The 19,055-nt window shown below is 44.6% G+C and overlaps 1 protein-coding gene across 1 annotated transcript; it reads left to right on the top strand.

Annotated features, from left to right (window-relative positions):
- The first annotated feature begins 2,770 nt into the window (after positions 1 to 2,770).
- TNFSF8 (TNF superfamily member 8) lies at positions 2,771 to 18,598 on the top strand. The gene is made up of 4 exons (XM_057405980.1): positions 2,771 to 3,258; positions 9,785 to 9,830; positions 16,558 to 16,629; positions 17,156 to 18,598. The coding sequence occupies exons 1-4, from the start codon at positions 3,064 to 3,066 to the stop codon at positions 17,551 to 17,553; spliced, it is 711 nt and encodes a 236-aa protein (XP_057261963.1). The 5' UTR covers positions 2,771 to 3,063; the 3' UTR covers positions 17,554 to 18,598.
- Positions 18,599 to 19,055: the final 457 nt, after the last annotated feature.

The following is a 19,055-nucleotide window of genomic DNA, read 5'->3' as shown; positions in this document are numbered from 1 at the left end:
AGGTGGTTTTCTCCCTATAGCCAATTTTCAGCTAATTTAATATAACTGTTTTTCTATTGATTTACAAGGCTGACTGATATAATTCTTTTGAATAAGGAAGATGGTTGCACAGCATGAATAAATGCTATTAGCTTCCCAAGGAGATAATACAGCGCAGTGGCAGCAGTAAACTTTCCTTTTTTCTTGTTTTGCTCCCATATGATATCTATTTTTATTGAATAATTTTATTTGAGAAACAAAATGGAAAAAGAGCATTGCTATTTGTGGAACCTTTCCAATATGCTGCAGGAGCAGAAGGCTTGGATGGGAGATACGCAGCATCTCAAAAGACTGTTTTGTGGTGGCAGACATCATCACAACAGTGTTAGGAGTGTCATATTGGAATGTCATTTACTTCCTTCTGTGACCAGCCTTGGATTAGCACCACATTAGAATGCATTCTAATAAATGCAATTTCAAACAAACAATGTTGTCAGCTCTGGCCCAGGCACCCAACTCCCTTGTCTTGGGCTGAGATGTGGAGTACCAACATCATGCTGAAGTGCAATAGGAGAGTGATTCATCTGAGTGAACTTAAAAGCCTCCAACAACAAGGTGATTCATGCTTCAAATGCTAATGTTTTTTTGCCGTAACTTCATTTTACTGATTTTGCATTTCCATATCAACTTCCATATCAACTGATTTACAAGCATCTGCATGAGCTCATGTGTTTATATGTGAGCAGTCAGGTGCGACTCAGCTGAAGTTATATAAGCCTCTATTTAATGGGGTCTCTCTCTGAAGATAAGCTCAAGGCATCTTTCTAGATAAGACCCTTAAGCAGGAGGGGACTCCAAATCACTTGTTGTAATAACATATAATGGCGCATCTTCTTTGAGCTCTCTTAGGTCTTGAAAAGCTAAGGATGAGGTTCTGGTAGCAAACTAATGCATGTAAACATGAATGATGGCTTTGATGAGAAATGGACCCAGTTCCCATCAAGGATAAAACCAAAAACTTCCAAAACTTCATTTCTGCACTTCACATCCCTGTGGCAGCTGGTACCTACACATCTCTGAAGAACTGGCCATTAATGTCTTTCAGAAAGGTTTTCAGTTCTCACACACTTCAGTCAAGGATGAATTCCCATTGACTGTGTGGATGGGTTTTCAGTTCTCAGCAAGTTTATTCAGAGCAGCCCTGCAGAAAAGGACTTGGGGGTGATGGTCAATATGAAACTGAACATGACCCAGGAGTATGTGCTGGCAGCCCAGAAACCAACCGTATCCTGGACTTCATCAAAAGGAGCACGACCAGCAGGTTGAAGGAGGTGATCCTGCTCCTCTACTCTGCTTTTGTGGGACCTCACTTGCAGCACTGTGTGCAGTTCTGGGAGCAACAACATAAGAAGGACATGGAGCTGTTGGAACAAGTCCAGAGGAGGCCATGAGGATGATCAGGGGCTAAAGCAACTCCTACATGAAGACAGGCTCAGAACATTGGGGCTGTTCAGCCTGGCAAAGCTGTGAGGAGACCTCAGAGCAACCTTCCAATATCTGAAGGGGGCTTACAAGGATGCTGGAGAGGGACTCTTCAATAGGGACTGTAGTGGTAGGACAAGGGGTGATGGGTTCAAACTGAAACAGGGAAAGTTCAGGTTAAGTGTAAGGAACAAGTTCTTTACTGTGATGGTGGTGAAGCAGTGGCACAGAATATATCTTGCCTGTTTCCATGGTGATGACAGATGCTCTGAAAAACACTACTTTGAAAATCTATATAAGCCTTTGTAGTGCTGTGATTTGATTAAAGATAGCAGTAATAACAATAAAATCCCAGGACTCCATAATGCCAGAGGGGTAAAGAAGAATTGGATTAAAATAGAAAGGTACTACCTCTGGTTTTGAAGTCCACAAGCCCAAATCAGAGGAAACTGGAGAATTACACCAACAAATACCTATTCTTCTGTTCTGATGTTCTTCCCAAGGCATCCCTTGTTACTCTCTACTGAAAATAAGATGTTGAGGCAGGTGAACCATGGCTAAAATCCTGTTTGGCCTCTCTGATGCCCTTTTATTACCAAAGCAGGAATAGCTGAGACAAATGATACTCCCAGTCATTTTGATCATGTTATACAAGAGAACACACATCTAATTGTGGAAGTTTTCAGAAACACCAGGAGTGTCTTTCATGTTTGACTGGCCAGAAGGCAAGGAGTCATCTCACATAGGAAAGACTGCTCCTTCCATACTGGAAACAAGTAGGAATGAAAGCAATCTCATTTCAGTTCTATGAGAAGTCCAGTGGCTGGGTGATAGTCCCAGGCTAGGACAGAGGAGAGGCTTGTGGACAGGATAGAAATGAGCATTAATTTGCTAGCTGCAAATAAGCCAGGGCAGGAAGGTGAATACAGAGACCCTCTGCAGACACATCCTAACATCATCGCTTTCAGCTACTTCGGTGTGACCGCTTTCCTCCTATGCCTCTGTCTAGAAAATGCTTCCTACTTCAGAAACATCTTCCTGACACTCTTCAAAGAAAATCCCACCCAACATCTCCAGACCTTCACAGGCACCAGTCACCAAACTCAAAGCCTGGGTTACCTCTGAGCATAGAGCTCTGGAGATCACAGCTCTGGGACGCTGCTGGGAATAAGAAGAGATCACCCTGTGCAACAGAAAGGCAGAGCTCCAGGGTGATTCAGTGTACTGAATTGTAGCTGCACTGGGTAGAAAATGAAACAGGATTTGCACAGCTCTCTGTTTCACAGAAAGCCAGTGATGGGGCGGGGGACGGCAGATCTGGGTAACTGTTCACCCTCTGACATCAGAAACCTCCGATGCAGCACCCGAGAACGCAGCTGCAAAATCCCTGATCAAGAACATGAAGCTCCTTCCCGTCTTCACAGCTGCATCCTGCTTCACGCCCCCAGGTCCCCCTTTTTTTGTACTACGAGTGATGAAGGTTTTTTTCCGGATCACATGAGCCAGGATGAAGGGGGAAAATCCTGCCAGGAAAAGAGATGGGCTGCAACTTGAACCTGATCAAGGGGAGATACAGAGCAGTACCCTGAGAGCTATATAAGAATGGGCTCGGCACAAGAGCAAACACTTTTTCAGGTGAAGGACTTGCATGAGTCAGCCATGCATGTGAAGGAAGACTCCGTTTCAAGGGGGCTTGGAGCCACTAACAGAACATGTTTGTATTTCATCATCGCTACCCTTGCTGCGTTACTCATCTTTGCATTAGCCACCATCATGGTCTTAGTCGTTCAGAGGATGGTAAGAAATTTCTTACTTTATTCATTCTCCCTTTCTACCCCTTTCTCTCCTCCCCCCCCCCCCCCCGTAGTGCTTTCCCAAAATTATCCTGTGGCCAGAAAACCAGCCACTGCCTCCTCTTATAAATGCACCCCCATGAAACAAAGAGGGAAAGAAAAGAACTTTCAACGTTCCTCCATGGGCAACATTAATTTCTAGCACGCAATTCCTCCTCTGTAAATGGAAGTGGAAAACTCACAATGTGAGATGCAAGTGACCCTCTGTCCTGCCTAGTTAGGACAAGAGGTGGAGAGAAGATGTAGTGCCTCAGTGTTTGCTACCTCTTTCTACATGTGTCTCAGTTCACTTCTTTGGAGAATGACCACTTTCTGAGGTGGTCTGGTCTGGTTTCTAGAGTCTACATGAATTCCTTTGAAATACTGATGAATTTCAGTAATGGATATAACAAGAGGCATCTCTGTGTGTGACACTGTGGATGCACCATGCTGTGGTGTGGCAGAACTCTCTTGAACTACCCAGGGCAGTGGATGTGGGCAGAGTAGCGAGTAGCTCCCTTCTGCTCTCTTTTTTTTGTCAGTCCCATTCTTGGGTGGGATTTTTAACGCAAAACTATAGCTATAGCAGGGATGACTGAGGATGTAAGTGAGGCAAGATCTCACAGGGTCTCACAAAAACAGGTTACCTCTACCTACAGACATCTTTTCCTTCTTAAAATGAGGAAAATGGGTCTCAAGTGCACCTGGGGTTAAATGAGGAATCAGTGAGAAGTTACAGCCAGAGAAGAGGCACAGGTGGTTGTGAATACAAAAAAACTCATTTCTAATCTTACCAGGAGCATTGCCATGAACTTTACCGGAATGAAATGCCAGGTTAAACAATTTACAGGCTTTGAAATCTTACTGCAAATATCTAAGTGCTAAAGTACCACAACTATTCATAGACTAAAAGCACCAGTGTGGGGCTGCTGGAGGAAGTTGGCCAAGGAAAACAAAATACGATCTTTCAGCTCAGTGTTTTCTCTTAATAAATTAACTCTGTGCAATTTGTGTGCCTCTGTATGCACATTACCCAGAAATGAAACCATGAAGGCCTGACTGATATTTCTTTGTTGCACCTGAGAGGAGACATTTACCTGAAATCAGTGCTCTTCCAAAAGAGAAGCAGTTTGGGCACAGTGAAAATGAGACGTGGGGGTTTTCAAGTGACAAATAGTGGGACATTAAGGGAGTTCTTTAACATAACAGGCTGGATAATTACAGAATTGCCAAAGCTTCCCTATATAATGAGACTTTCATTTATACTTATTATGAAAGTAAGCATTAAATTACCTCTCCATCAGGATAAACACAGTTACACTATAGTTGCCAGAGGAACAATATTATTGAAAGAGTCAAGCTTTTCATTTAAAAGAGTAATGACATTATTGCAGCTGCTTTGGTAATGAGTTTGGCTGAAGGAGAAAGCAGGAAGCTGAGGTGTGTGAGGAACACAAATAAAATCAAGCATCAATTTTACACTGTGAGAGGAATTTGGCAGTAAAAGTATAACTTGTGTTCTTGCTCTCAGGGAGCTGAAAGACCCCCAGGTTCTGAAGCATCATAGTCATTCTCCATCCGTGCCTGGTTTTAAACTTCCAGACCTGGGAGCAAGTGTTGGTTCTGTGAGACAGGTTCCTCAAGAAACTCCAGGGCTTACTCCAAAACTACTTTAGCTCATGGTCACAATGTCAGTGTAAGGCTAGGCACAAACTCTTTTGGTAAATACAGTTGTGGCTGGGCTGAGCATTGTGTAGTATTGACTTCAGTAGTTCCACGACATGGAGTTTGGATGGTTCTTGTACCTGGAGCCCTGTAGACATTGAGTCTTACTGATGAAGGGATTAGAACATCATCAATTGGCTTAACTTTCTTTGTAACTTCTAAAGAGAGGACCAACATTTTGTGTGATCAGCCTCTTGGGAAGATCTGTTTTACTCTCCAGATGCTGTCAGCTGGATTATGTGAGTGGTCTTTGACCATGGGAGCAATGGTGGTAACTTCATGCCCTCCCTATGCTGAGCTAGCAACTCTTCCTCTGCTCAAAGGAGTGTTAGGTTAATGGGTCTTAGAGACAATGCAGGCCCTTGTGACCCATGCCTCAGGTACCACTGCATTAAGAGAAGGCTTCTGGTGGCAAGCAGTTCATACAGTCTCCTACCCCCACTGCAGGTATATGCAAGTCACTGCTTGTCTTCCTTTTGATGAATTTACACTTGCCTAGTTTAAGATGAAGGATGATGCATTAGAAAGTGAAAATCAAACCGTGTAGAAACAAGGCAATGGCCTCATCCAATATCTGGGTGCTCTGAATAAAAGGAAATCCAACATGAAAGACCAAAACAAAAAAAAAAAGCAGCTATGATTCCAGAGCTTGTCTGAATCGAACAGCATTGAAAATACACATTACCACCCTCACAAACACACCCCCATTTTCCAATACACCAAGAACTTTCCTTTACGCCTTGTTTTTCAGACCTCAGCAAATCTTACACTGTGCTGCAAGGAATGCTGTATCAGACACCTAAGCCACCTACCTCTATGAACAAATTCTGTGTGAACGTCCAAAGTCTGTAATTTGGGACAGTCCATCACTGCTCTGGATCTTGTAGACTTCATATTTTTAACCTCCAAACTGAATGGGCAAATCTTTTCAGCACCATTAAGGCACCAGGGTGGCAAATGCCAAGAGCCAGTGCAGTTACTTCCATTTGCTGATCTAGTTTTCAAGGCTGCTGGAGTTAAAAATGTCAAATCCTTTTAGCAGTGGGGCTGTTGTAACCAGAAATTGCTCCTAGAGCACCCAGTACAATACAACCTATAGCACCTAGTATGATAACAACGCTATCAGTGATTTATGTCTGCTCAAGGATAACCATCACGCACTGCCCCACTCGGTGCCTATTGGCCCCCTCTGGCGGGCAACCCTGACAAATAGGAAAAGGTGAAAACCCCAAACACCAGCTATTGCCCCGAAAGCAGATTTCCACTCGCTGAACACCACAGGAAAACCACTGAGGCATTTTAGATAAGAAAATGCATTGTTCCAACGCTTGCTGTCAGTGTTGTGTACAGTGACAGTCACCTGCTGCATGGAAGGGGCACTTTAATAGGGTTTGTCAGGACTGGAAAAGCTGCATTTCACACAGGGTTCTGTTTCATAGAATCAGTGAGGTTGGAAAAGGCCTTTAAGACTATGAAGTCAAACTGCTCCCCAGCACTGCCAAGGCCACCACTAACCCATGGCACTGAGGCCTCGTCTCCACGCTGTGTGAACACTTGCAGGGACGGTGACTGCAGCCCTGCCCTGGGCAGCCTGTTCCAATGCCTGAGCACCCTCTGGGGCAGGAATTGTTCCTCAGCTCCATCTAAACCTGCCCTGGGGCAGCTTGAGGCCGTTTCCTCTTGTCCCATCCCTTGTTCCTTGCAAAAACGTAGCAGCCACCTCCCGTCTCCATCCTGCAGTGATGTGATACTCCTTACGAGATCAGCTGTGGGGACGGTGCTCCACTTCCTGGTGTTTTCAGTGTCAAGTTTCTAGCTTTTCCTCTTGGACAACCACCTCAAGTGCCACCTCCTGCCTTCCCGCTCAGCCAGAAATGTGTAATGATGGCTGGAGGCTGAGCAAGAGACACAGGAGATCCTTGAGGCTCTTCTTCAAGTGGCAAAACTTCCTTTGAGGGCAGCAGCCCAAAAAGCTTGTTCCCACAGAGCCACTGAGTGGACATGCTCTTGGGAGAGCCCTGGACCTTGTTCAGCTGACCCCAGGCCAGTTTATAGGGGCTGTGATTTGGAGGTGTGTTTTCTTGGGCTTTCTAGAAGCAGATACATACTCCAGTATGTTAAATGGTTAAATGACTACTCAGGGTTCTAACACGGAACACGTCCCTTTAGCAGCACCAATCTGACTCAGCCTGGGAAAAGTTCTTGTAAAATAAGGCAAAAGAAGAATGGAATAACCTTCACTGGCACCTGATTATCATTTTCTCTAATGAAGCAAACTCAAACCATGTTACTTGCTGAGAAAAGACTGAGATCCTTCAGCAGCAGCACCCAGCTCACTCCACACAGGGGGAAATTCATTGTCATGCACCCTGCCTGAGCTGGCACTGTAGAACTGAATTTCTCTAGGTTCCTGCTGCGTGCCGCTTTGCATTCCAAATCACAGCATTGCAAGCAAAGTTTTTGCTGTCAGAAAAGGAAGAAGTAGTGCCAGTAATATTTCAAAGCAATCTGTAAAGCTCTATTTGAATATCTATTCAATTGTCACTAAAATAAATTGCATTAGTATCTGCTGTTTCCACCCCCTGGGAGACTTCTCAGGTGAGAACACAATACATTAGTTCGTTTCTGTTGTCCTGACTCCAACGCAAGCTGCGAGCCATCAGCCTTGTCCTGCAGGCCACCTCCAAGGGAGGTGCAAGATGAACACCTCATTGATGAAAAGGGTTCAATCAGTTTACCAAACACTTCTCTGCTGCCTGCTTTCATTTAGCATAATGTATCTGGGGACAGAGCGTCTCCATGCAGAAATGCCTTTAGCTCTCTGCAGAGGGCAGACATGCTCATACATAGCATTGAGAAGCAAGGCTTCCCTTCGCCCTGAGCGCATGTGAGAGGGATGTTCCAGTGCAAGAGTCCAAGACAGGAGCTGAGATGCTCCTTGGGAGCATTTTCAGCAGTCTGTTCTCAGTCCCACGTTTGATGATATGTGTGCATAGGATCCATAAAAGTTTGCAAGGGAGGAGCTCGGAAATGCCTGGTTTTCCAAACTACAGCTTCAGGTTCCTATTCTTCTAACCCAAAGACCTTCCTGCCCAGTTTAGGAAGATAACCTGGAGAATTATTATCTCCACAAATAACTTCTCCCCTGTCGTACATGGGTGTGGGGAGAGAAAATGAACAAATCACGTATTACAGATACCCACATCATGAAGCGCCTATGCCATCTGTCTGCAGGACACAGCATTTTGGTATTAGACCGAAAGATAGTGCTGCTTTGCTGGAAGCAGATGCGGCTTGACTCTTCAGCCACGGTTGAAAACATAGCCACATTAGGCCAATGTCTAATTAAAATACTGAAGGCTAGAACATTAAATACAACAAATACACACAATCTGACTTCTCTCACTGTCCAACCATCTTCCTTCTCCGTGTGTTATCCTATTTACACATGGAAATAGTGCTTATGGACCACTGTGAAGTTGTCTCCCACCACATACATGGTGTGCCTCATTTCTCTAAGGAGATATTACTGTTCTGCTAAATCTGGTACCAGCTTCCCAAATTTCTTTTTGGGCATATAGATGCCACTGAAACAGGCTCCCCAGGAGAGTGTTCACAGCACCAAGCTTGTCAGAGCTCAGGGAACACCTGTACAATGCTTTTAGTCATTTAACTAAATTTTAGGTAGTCCTGTGAGGAGCAGAAAGTTGGACTTGATCCTTCAGGGTCCCTTCCAACTCCAGATATCATACAATTCTATGATTCCATGCTAAATAAGGCCTGGCCTCATTCGATTACACAACTAGCCCAGGTAATTGGTATCCACATAAGAGGAGCTGGTTTAGGCTAGCCTGAGGAAAAACCTCTCCCTGATACTGAAGTCACCATGGGACTGCCTGCGTTAGTGAGTGCAGGAATATGACAGAGTTTCAAGCACTCAGGCACTCTCAGTATCTTTCCTCAGTATCTTTAATTCCTGTTGGAAGAATTTCTTTGCTCCCTGAGGGCAATTGCTGGGTGTTTACAAGCTGTCAGTGACTTCACTTGTGTGGAGGTAATACGCAAGCGAGCACAGGTTTCAGGGTTGTACCTTTGGATGGCACAGAGGTGTGATGAAATAGAAGCAAGACCACAATGAAGCCTACCATATTCCTCACTTGGAGCTTGTTTCCCGAGATGTTCTCAGGCCACGCTGACTGAGGACAACTGCCTATTCTGAACAGTGGGTTTGCATCCCAGCAAGGAGTAGGAGGGAGGTGAAGCAGGACAACACCATCACTCTCCCACCTTGGGCTCTACATCTTTTACTTTCATCCAGCTACTAGCTTCCTGGGGGCAGATATTGACTTTCTAGGGCTACAAGTCCCATTCTGTCCTGCTCTCTTCAAGCTTTGCAAGCCACAGAGTGAGGTTTCCAGGGCTTCAAAAACCCAACTGCACTGAGAGAATTGCTTTCTCTGTTAGAAATTTAGATTTTCTACATTAGAAAAAAAGGGCTGTGATGAGGTACGCCTGAGGGTAATTTTTGGAGGATCGGCAGAGAGCTTCCCAGAGCTGTTTGCTCCACAGGAATCCCTCACTCACCTGTGAGGCCTTATAGGACCCATAAGCTCTGTAGCAGCTGGCACTGGCTCCCTGCACATCAGGCTCTGTATTGCCTACATGGCATGCAATAGAAACTATTACAATCCACTTTTAAAGCAAGGTTGTACTTGAAGATGGATGTAACTCATGGAATAACCATCCTTTCTTTGCTTCTTTTTCAGGCAGTGGATCCTGCCACAGAAGGCATTGCAAAACCATTCAAGACAGGTAAGATACCTAAACAGTACATGTGATCTGTCTCATCTGTAAGGCAAATATTGCCCAGCATCCCAAATAAGCCAATTACTCACATTTTAACATTTCAGCCTTGGATAATCTTTTAATCTGATACTCTTCTGTATTGGGCTTGTTTCATAGCTCACAAGTCTCAAGGTAGTCGCTGCATGTCCTTCCTGAGAACTTCCCATCGTGCCTGACCATCTTTTTTTCTGTTTTAAAATTCCTGTAATCTGGGGGGATTTTCTTTTCCCCAGGACATCCTAAGCACATACTGCTTTCTATCAACCAAAGTAGCTCCTTACAACTTTGTAAGTCTTTCTTAAGTTTTTTAGTGGTTTATTGTGCATGAAAAGTTCCTCAGAAATAAAGCAGCTTCTGAACACAGCCCTACTCTAATGCATCCCAAAAGGCGCCCAAAAAGGAGCTTTGCAAACCCAGTGGGCTGCAAGGCATCAGCCTCTCTGCTCTTGGTCCCCCGAGATGGTGGAAAGTCCCCAGCACTGGAAGGTGGTATGGACCCCGGAGCAGAGCCTCTCTCTTTAAACCAGCATAAACTCAGAGATGTCACCAGAACTGTGCTGGTTTTCATGGCTGTTTTACCACCATTAGGAGGAGATAGTGAAAGCTGTGGGTGTGGACCCTGGTCAATGACAGAGGAAGAGTCACAGATGCTGTATCTGTAGGTCAGTGTTTTTCAAAGCAAAGCATTGACCAGCGATACTGGTATTCCCAGGGCAGGGAGGAATGATCTCACTAACCCAAAAGTGCATTGCAATATACATACACGTATACATATATATGTACGTATTTTATACCATGCAACCTATGCCAATTGCTTTTTCTCCTCCTCACTAGTGGGCAGGTGCCAGGCAGGAGGAATGTGTTTTTTCCAGGAATGTACAAGATGCTGTTTTCATTAGCCAGAAACCTTTCTGTCTTCGGGTCAATATCAGTACAGACACCCTCTTGCTCTGAAAGCAGCTGTTACATCTGAGATGATGCCATTAGTGAGAGACAAAGGAGAGAACGATAGAGAAACCCCACAAGACAGGAACAGTTGAAAGCCGTTTGCAATGTGTATAAGGGCTCTATCAGCCTCCCCCTCGCTGCCTATCAGTGTTTGCTGTATGTCTCTGGCAGGGTAATAGAGCACTGAAGAGTGAGGGAATTACAACGGCCTTTTATTTTCCTCTTAAAATGTATGGAGCAGGGCTAATGGGTTAATACATCCCAGTGGGTACTTTACTGAGGTTCCCTTAGCAGGGAGCTCTACCATGTGCTGCCAGGCACTGCTTGCTGATTTCTAAGCAAGGAGCTGTGGTGACCATTGCAAGGTCCCAAGCAGCAGTTGTGGAATAGGAAGAAACAGAAGCATAAGAGATATTGCAGGGAACTGTGGTGAGGCTGAAGTTGCTGTGGATTTAGGTTTGGATTTGGGTCTGCCTCTCAGGCAGCCCTGATGCTTGTGGAGTGGTTTGGATGTATTTTGTACCTACCCTGTTCAAACCAGGGCTTCCAAGCCCTGCATTGTAAAAACTGGCAAGCTATCAAAAAGTTAGTGTTGCTGAGTTGCCAGCTGGCTGCTCAGCCTTGCTCCAGCCCTGTGTTGGTACCTACTGGTGTGAAACATCTCAAAGATGCGAGTGGAGGATGCAGGACTGCGCTAGTGGGAACAGCTAGGGTTCACTAAGGCAGAGATTGCTTTGTAGCACAAAGGGACGGTGGTCTGAACACAGCTACATCTTGGAGTTAATCCTGTAATATTAAAGCAGGAAACCCACAATGATTTCATTTAGATCCCCAATGAGATTATGTTGTATGAATAGCTAAATGCCAGTGGGCACTAAAGCAGATCTACAGGTTTACATTCCTGACTCATCATTTAGTCCTCAATGGATGGGTTTGCAGGTATCCCCAAGCACGATGCAGTATCACCTAAATGTCTGTGCGAAAAAAGGCACGTCTCCTCCGATCCTCTGTGCTGTTGTCAGTGGAGTACCTGAGCAACAGGGGGAAAGACTGAAATTCATCATGAATTTTGTTTGTGAAATGTTCTTCCTGTGGAAAATATTTCTGTCATCCACATTTGGATGAGAGATGGAACTCATCCACATTTCATAAATATCAAATCATACATTAATATGGGAGAGACAGGTGTTATTGTAGGGTTCATTTTTTAGAGGGAAATCTAAGTCACAGAGAAATTTATCACCTGACAACATCTGGAGAGGTTCAGCCTTCATCAGCTCCTTGCTGTCTTCTCCAAGCCTCATTTCCCTATAAATGTAATCCTGCCCGGATGGCTTTTCTTGTTATTTTGAGCTGCAAAGACAAAATATCAAAACATCTTATTTATAAAAGGAAAACCCTGCAGCTGCATAAGCACACGCTCACACACTGTTTACAGGTATCTTTTTCTGGTGGTAAGATCCATTGGCAGTTGGTGGGAAGAGCAGGAAAGGAAACCCCACACCCCATTCACAGTTTCAATGGGAAATAGGTTCTCAAATAAAACTCTGGCTTTGAGAAAGTACTGTAATACAGGTGCCATTCCCATCCTTGCTACCCTGGAGTAAACCAGGCTAAAGCCGGTGAAGCAAACAAGCCCTTCCAGATTTGCAGCTCTATCTGACTGCAGTTTGGCCTTCTGCAACTAAATCTGGTCTCTTCCAGCTTGGAACTGTCCCAGTGCAACACTAATGAAACTGTGAGTTGTTAGTCACAAGTGCCATGATGGTGGGTTCTTCAGAAGTAGATATTTCATGTTTAGACTGTAGAGATTTTTGCTTTCTCAGCTTCAGCATACGTATGTGTTTGTGTGCATATATGTGGAACTGTATGAGGTTCCGTCTGCTCTGAGATGAGGGCAATGAGCTGTTTCTCAGTTTGAAACATTTTGCCAAGCCTGGGTTTGCAAATGCTAGAAAGAGAGCACAGGCAACCTCTGGGGCCAGCATCCAGAGCAAACTGCAGCTAGGCAGATTCCAGGTAGTCATAAAGGGGGCTGTTTGCTTTCTTAATTCATAATGAGATTATCAGTATTGCTCAAGATGCAGAATGTTAGATCTTCCACCTCTCCAATACTTAAAATGCAAGTTAGAGATTAATACATATATGGAGAGATTAACAGCTCATGAAATTATGTGGCCTTAGGCTACAGAAGCCTGAATAATTTTGGCCTTTATCTCTACATGTTTTGTGGTATCGGGTGTGCAGTGATGAGATTGTACTGAGTGCTTCCTAAATTTGGAGGACAGAAACGGATACTTCTAAAGTTTATGACTTTTGGAAGAAGGTAAAATTGGCAGTGAGTTCAGCGCCATTTCAATGCACAGGATCAGAGTGACAGTCCTTGGGCTCTCAAGGACCAAAGGCACTTGGTACATGTGTGACAGCATCGCTCAGCTGGCACAGTCCATCAGTGCCAACAAGCAGCTGTTTGCAGGACACTGAACTGGAAGGAGAGAGCTTAAGACAGCTACAGGGACTTCTTACAACAGCTGCTGAGACACAGCATTAAGCAAGTTCTGCTAGCTCTAGCGTGCTGACAGAGGTGCGAAATCATCTTGCCTAATTTTACAAGCACTTAAATCAACGCGGGGTATGGAGGAATTGAAAGCTGTTTGTTGCCAGCCTGTACTTCTTTACTTCATAAAATAAGTTCAGGTTCTTGTCCTGCTTTTGTGCCTGCTCACACTCAGCCTCCAGCTAGTTGTAATGACATAGATGCTGCAGAGGAATCCCATAGTAAGAGATGACAGCTACTAAGACAAGCTTCAGAAATCACATTTGAGGGGCTTTCCATGTCAGAGTAGCAAGTTTTTGCACTGTGGCATGCCACTTTCAGCTGCTGGTTTCACCGCCCTTTGTCTGTGCTCCCATTATACTCAACTGAAAGTTGGGAAAACTGAGGCAGTGAGGAGATTTCCACAGGCATCACAGGGATGGTGGCATCAGGCATCAGGAGTGCAACATCTTGCACCTGGCTGGCCGTAGCCCATAGATCCACGTGTCCCACAGACCTTGGGTTCCTCCTGGCTGGACAGGGTCCTGCTGTGTTTTGATGTTTCTTGTTTGTCTACAGGAAACCTGGAGAGGGGCTTTGGACAAGGGCCTGTAAGGACAGGCCAAGGGGAATGGCTTTAACCTGCCAGAGGGGAGACTGAGATGAGCTCTTAGGCAGAAGCTCTTCCCTGTGAGGGTGCTGAGGCGCTGGCACAGGGTGCCCAGAGAAGCTGTGGCTGCCCCATCCCTGGCAGTGTTCAAGGCCAGGTTGGACACAGGGGCTTGGAGCAAGCTGCTCTGGTGGAAGGGGTCCCTGCCCGTGGCAGGGGTTGGAGCTGGAGGAGCTTTAAGGTCCCTTCAACCCTGTCCATTCCATGGTTCTATGATGAGGCTCCTTCCATTTTGCAGTGCAGGTGAGGCTGCAGCTCCTCTGAGTCCCATTTCAAAGTCCCCTTTGGCTCAGTGAGAAAAAGCTGCACTAAGCTCACAGAAACAGTCTGGGCCTTTTCCTCATGGTTGCACCCTCTGGATGCTCATCCTATGGTAAAGGGATGAGGAAGACAAGAGTGAATTATCTCCTGGTACTTTCTTTAGGGCAAAATAGTCTAAATGGCTTTCTACTAAGACTCCTTTCTTACTAGCAGGCTTCCTTAAAACAGCCTAGTCTACACTGTCAGACAACAAAACCAGTGAGGTCTCCTTGGTATTTCATCCTGAATGTGACTTTACTTTTCCTCTTCCTCTTGTTTTTTTTTAAGTCATATAATCCTATTGACTTCAGTGGGATTACTTCAGATTTACAATTACCAGTGCAAAGCAAATTAGAGGATATGATTGAATATATGCATCAATCAGGCCTGAAACTGGAGTAATTTCTGCCTCTCTTGGCTGGTGCCAAAATGCTACTTTGCTCCTTGAGAAATAAAACAAGAAAATAGTTATTAGCTGCCTTAGCAAAGTGAGAGCCGGAAATGTCACATCTTTTTCCATAACTTGCCTTCTCAGAAACACAGCTGATGTCATCAAATAAGTGCTTTATACACACACACACACACAACTTGCTGACATCAATAAATGTAAGTACAGCTTTGGAAATGCAAAGCACGGCTAGCTCAGTGAGGGGCGAGTCTTGAGTGATGCCAAGACTCTCTCGAGACAGCTCATGACTGCTGGGGCTCCTGGTTACATCAGGCTGTTTGTAGAAAGTACTGTAATACAGGTGCCATCCTTGCTACCCTGGAGTAAACCAGGCTAAAGCCGGTGAAGCAAACAAGCCCTTCCAGATTTGCAGCTCTATCTGACTGCAGTTTGGCCTTCTGCAACTAAATCTGGTCTCTTCCAGCTTGGAATTGTCCCAGTGCAACACTAATGAAACTGTGAGTTGTTAGTCACAAGTGCCATGATGGTGGGCTCTTCAGAAGTAGATATTTCATGTTTAGACTGTAGAGATTTTTGCTTTCTCAGCTTCAGTACCTGTATGTACAGCATTTTGCTTGCTTCAGGAGACACTGCAAGGCTGCAACTCCCAAAGGCTGCTTGAGCAGCAGGGGATTTTCTGTTTTATAGGGTGAACTCTCTAAATGCCACTGAGTTTCTGTCCTTCTTGCAGGACGCTTGTAGTGGGAGCGGGCTCAGGGTGCTGATTATGCATGACCAGAGACTGCTGTTACCACCCTAACAGCTTCAGTTGGAAATAAGGGCCAGAAGGGTTTTCTCCTACCCTATGACCTCTCTCCACATCACTACAACACTACATTGACATGACTAATATCAGGAAAGTTGGCTTTGGTTTTTCTTTGGGGATTTCCAGCATGGTCAAGGGACTTTGATATGTGACTTGCTCAATCTTGGAGTGCAGTGACAACCTGTTTCCCTCTAAAGTGTTTAAACTGCTAAAAACAGAGACAGATTGCAATTCTTTCAAGACATCCTCAGCCTCCTTCTCCAACAGTGAGTGCAGAGGGTGCAACTTTACAAATCACCAACAAGGGGGACTTGAGGGGACCAGCTTCTCCCTGATCTATCCCTCCTGACCAAGTGCTTCTTAGAAATCTGGCCATGCAGATAATGCAAGGGTCTAGAGATCTGAATTCTTTTTTTGACCCTTAGTTTAAGGAATCCTGTAAAACTTCAGATCCTTGCCTCACTGCATTTAGTTGACTCCTTCTCATTCATGTAAGGAACATGAAATATGTTATCTGATGTCATGGAGTAGCACCAAGATGTACTAGAACTTAGTTTGGTGTATTAACCCATCCTTCAGAGATGCTGGAGATGAGTGACTCTAATAGTGATGTTATCAACTGAGTCACAGGATTTCCACAGTCATTGTATACCATGGGAGAGGGAGTTGCAAGCACAGCCGGGAGATGTAAAGAAGAGCCAGAGCAATGAGAAATAACCATCCACCCTGTCTGGTTGCAAACACTGGGATATACGCTGCTTTTCTGAGCCTGTATCTTGTCCCTGTATCCGTGTGCCTGTGGGCTGCACAGGACAGGGCAAACTGCTCTATACAATCACAAAATAACAGAGGAATAATCAGCTCTCCTGCATGCTACTCAAGCTACTGTTGCTTGTTGCTTTGGAGCTGCTGCTGTGGGATTTGTCCATAGCACAGTTCTAGCAAACACATGAGATGCCAAACGCTGACAGCTTTTTACAGTACAAAACCAGCACGAGTGGTCACTTAATCTGTTGTTTCCCTCAGGGAACACCTCCGAAGACTATTTAAGAATCCTACAGAACGTCCCGACCGAGGGAGCGGCTGCGTACATGAGAGGTCAGTGGGGAGTTCAGTGTTGGCAAGGAGAGGTGGTTGAAGAGCAGGCTGTTTGCTACTCAAACTGGGCTTAGTGGCAAGTGGCTTTTTGACCTAATGGATATTTTATAGGTAAAAACATTCCTAGCGTTCCTGAAATGCGGGTGTCTTGGGTAAAGCCCCTCTCTGGCCACAGAAATTCTGGTTTTTAACTTGATAAGGAAAAATCAATAAGTAGATACCTTCTGCACACAAACACATGAATACACCTCTGTTATTTCCATTCAAGTATTGCAGAAGGCCATTTTAACTGCATCTCCCTGGGTTTCCCAAGGGCTCTGTAGGTCCTTGGAACTCTCTAACACCCCACTTCCATGTGTGAACTCCCAGTCATCTGGCCAGGGCCTTGTTTTGGAGCTTCCTATGGGAAAACCACTGAAGAGGTATCTGTTTATCAGGAAACACACTGCTGCAGGTCACCTAAGGCTGAATTCAGGTCAGTAGAGTTCAGCAGCTCATTTTAAAGTTTGTTTGCTTTCCTTTCTAGTGTTCAAGCAAGTAAACAGTTCAAAACTGAGCTTGGTTGAGAAGGGCATTTGTGAAGACATCCAGTGCAAGAGAGAAGAGCTGGTGATAAAGAAACAAGGCCTCTACTTGATCTATTGCCACTTGAACTTTTATTTCCCCAGCTGGTCAAACAGTCCCACCGACCTCAAGATAGAGCTCCTTGTGAATGACCAAGTCAACAGGCAAACGTTATCCACATGGTGCGCCTCCGAAACGTGCCACAAAAAGACTTTTAAGACCTTGTTCCAGCTCCATTTGACACCCCTGAATGTGAAGGACCGAGTATCAGTAACACTCAATCATCCTAAATTCTTAAATGAAATTTTTCTTCCCAATGAAAACGTTCTTGGGGTCTTGAGGTACAGTGATGACATGTGAGCAGCTCTCTGACTTCCCACTGCTGCCCAGATTGATCTTTCCCCGAACGAGAGTAGTCTGTTTTTATTAGGCAACACCTTTAGGAGCTTTGTGAGTATCCCAGAACAAACCCTAAAACACTGCAAAACCCACACCTGACAGATTCTTCTGGTGTGATTTGGGGTTGGATTGTTGTTGGACTACCCAGTATACAACCCACATACCTGACAATGGTTCCTCAAAGCAATACTGTGTAAACCCAGATTAAAACATAACCAGATTATGGGAAGAATACACAATATTGAGACTTGTTGGGTAATGGACCATTGGCAAGGTGCCTGTGCTCAGGAGATGGGGGAATCTTTTTAACTGAATTTTATGGAGTAGTATTTTGACATGGACTTACCAAAAAACTAACAATCAAAGCTTGTAATCTGGGTTTTCTTTACAAGAACCTTGAAACCGTAACTCTGGAGTAGGTTTATGGATAGAATGTATGAAAGCAAAGGCAATGGTATTATTGACTTTCAAGCTAAAACTCTGGGACAAGACACAGAAGATAGGGGATTTACAGGATATTTCTGTGCTGCATCCTGCTATGGACTTTGTGCAATTTATTTCCAAGTGCCTTCTTTTTCACTATTTAACCATCTTTTCAATTTAAATATTAAGCTGTTTGGGGCAGAGACTGTGTATATGCGCAATGCTCAGTCTCTGGTCTCACCTGGGGTTGCTAGACCTTTTCATAACAAATATTAGAACAGTAATCTAGTTGCAGATCTAGCCACATAGCTAAGCTCATCACTGTATGTTTTCCTTGAATCCTGTCCTGCCTGTTTGACAGAGCCCTGCATGACAGCAGGCCACACTGGTGTGGAAAGACACCTCTAATGCTTTCACCTTCTGAAAAGCCAAGATTTATATCTGAGGTCCAGACTTTCCCAAAAACAACTTCAGGCTTGGCTCTCAGCCAGGAGCTGTGGAGTTTGTGCAGTCCAGAGGACAGATATTATCTGAGCTTCTTTGGTTTAGTTGAATCCTTAGATAATGAAGGATTAAAGAGTAATCTCAGGCTCTCTTAGTCTATGAATTGCAGTAACACGGGTGTGTATTTGAGATTTAATTATTACAGTGTGAAGATAGGATCAAAAAGTTACAAAAGCTGGTACCAGTTCACTGCTTTCTCTTTTCCCTTCATCCCTGAGATCCTACTAGGGTCTATTTTCACTAGTATTCAAGTTTTTCCCCTTGTGTTCTTGTATCTTCTTTCCTTTACACGTCTAGAGATCAGTGGACTGTTCACATCAAAATATTTAGTCACAGATTTAGTTTCTAGCTTCAGAAACGCAGTGTCTTCTTATTCAAGCTTAGTTGATGTTGTCAACCGAGGTAGTTTAGTTTGCATGAGCACACTCAAAAATACTCCTAATAGCAGTAATCTGTTAACTGTGCTATGTCACCAGAAACTGATGGTACAGCATGGTGAGGTTTCATCCCATTGACCAGCTGACTTCAAAATACAC

Source organism: Pezoporus wallicus, unplaced genomic scaffold (assembly GCF_028554395.1).
Source record: "Pezoporus wallicus isolate ANWC-B61680 ecotype Strahan unplaced genomic scaffold, APGP_CSIRO_Pwel_v1 contig_4684, whole genome shotgun sequence".
In the NCBI taxonomy this organism is placed as follows: domain Eukaryota; kingdom Metazoa; phylum Chordata; class Aves; order Psittaciformes; family Psittacidae; genus Pezoporus; species Pezoporus wallicus.
This window is presented reverse-complemented; position numbering and strand designations above follow the sequence as displayed.

Coding starts and splice junctions, on each gene's coding strand:
- TNFSF8 (XM_057405980.1), top strand. CDS start 3,064: ATGGGCTCGGCACAAGAGCAAACACTTTTTCAGGTGAAGGACTTGCAT. Junction 9,831..16,557: donor TGCAAAACCATTCAAGACAG/GTAAGATACCTA, acceptor TGTTTCCCTCAG/GGAACACCTCCGAAGACTAT. Junction 16,630..17,155: donor AGCGGCTGCGTACATGAGAG/GTCAGTGGGGAG, acceptor TTTCCTTTCTAG/TGTTCAAGCAAGTAAACAGT.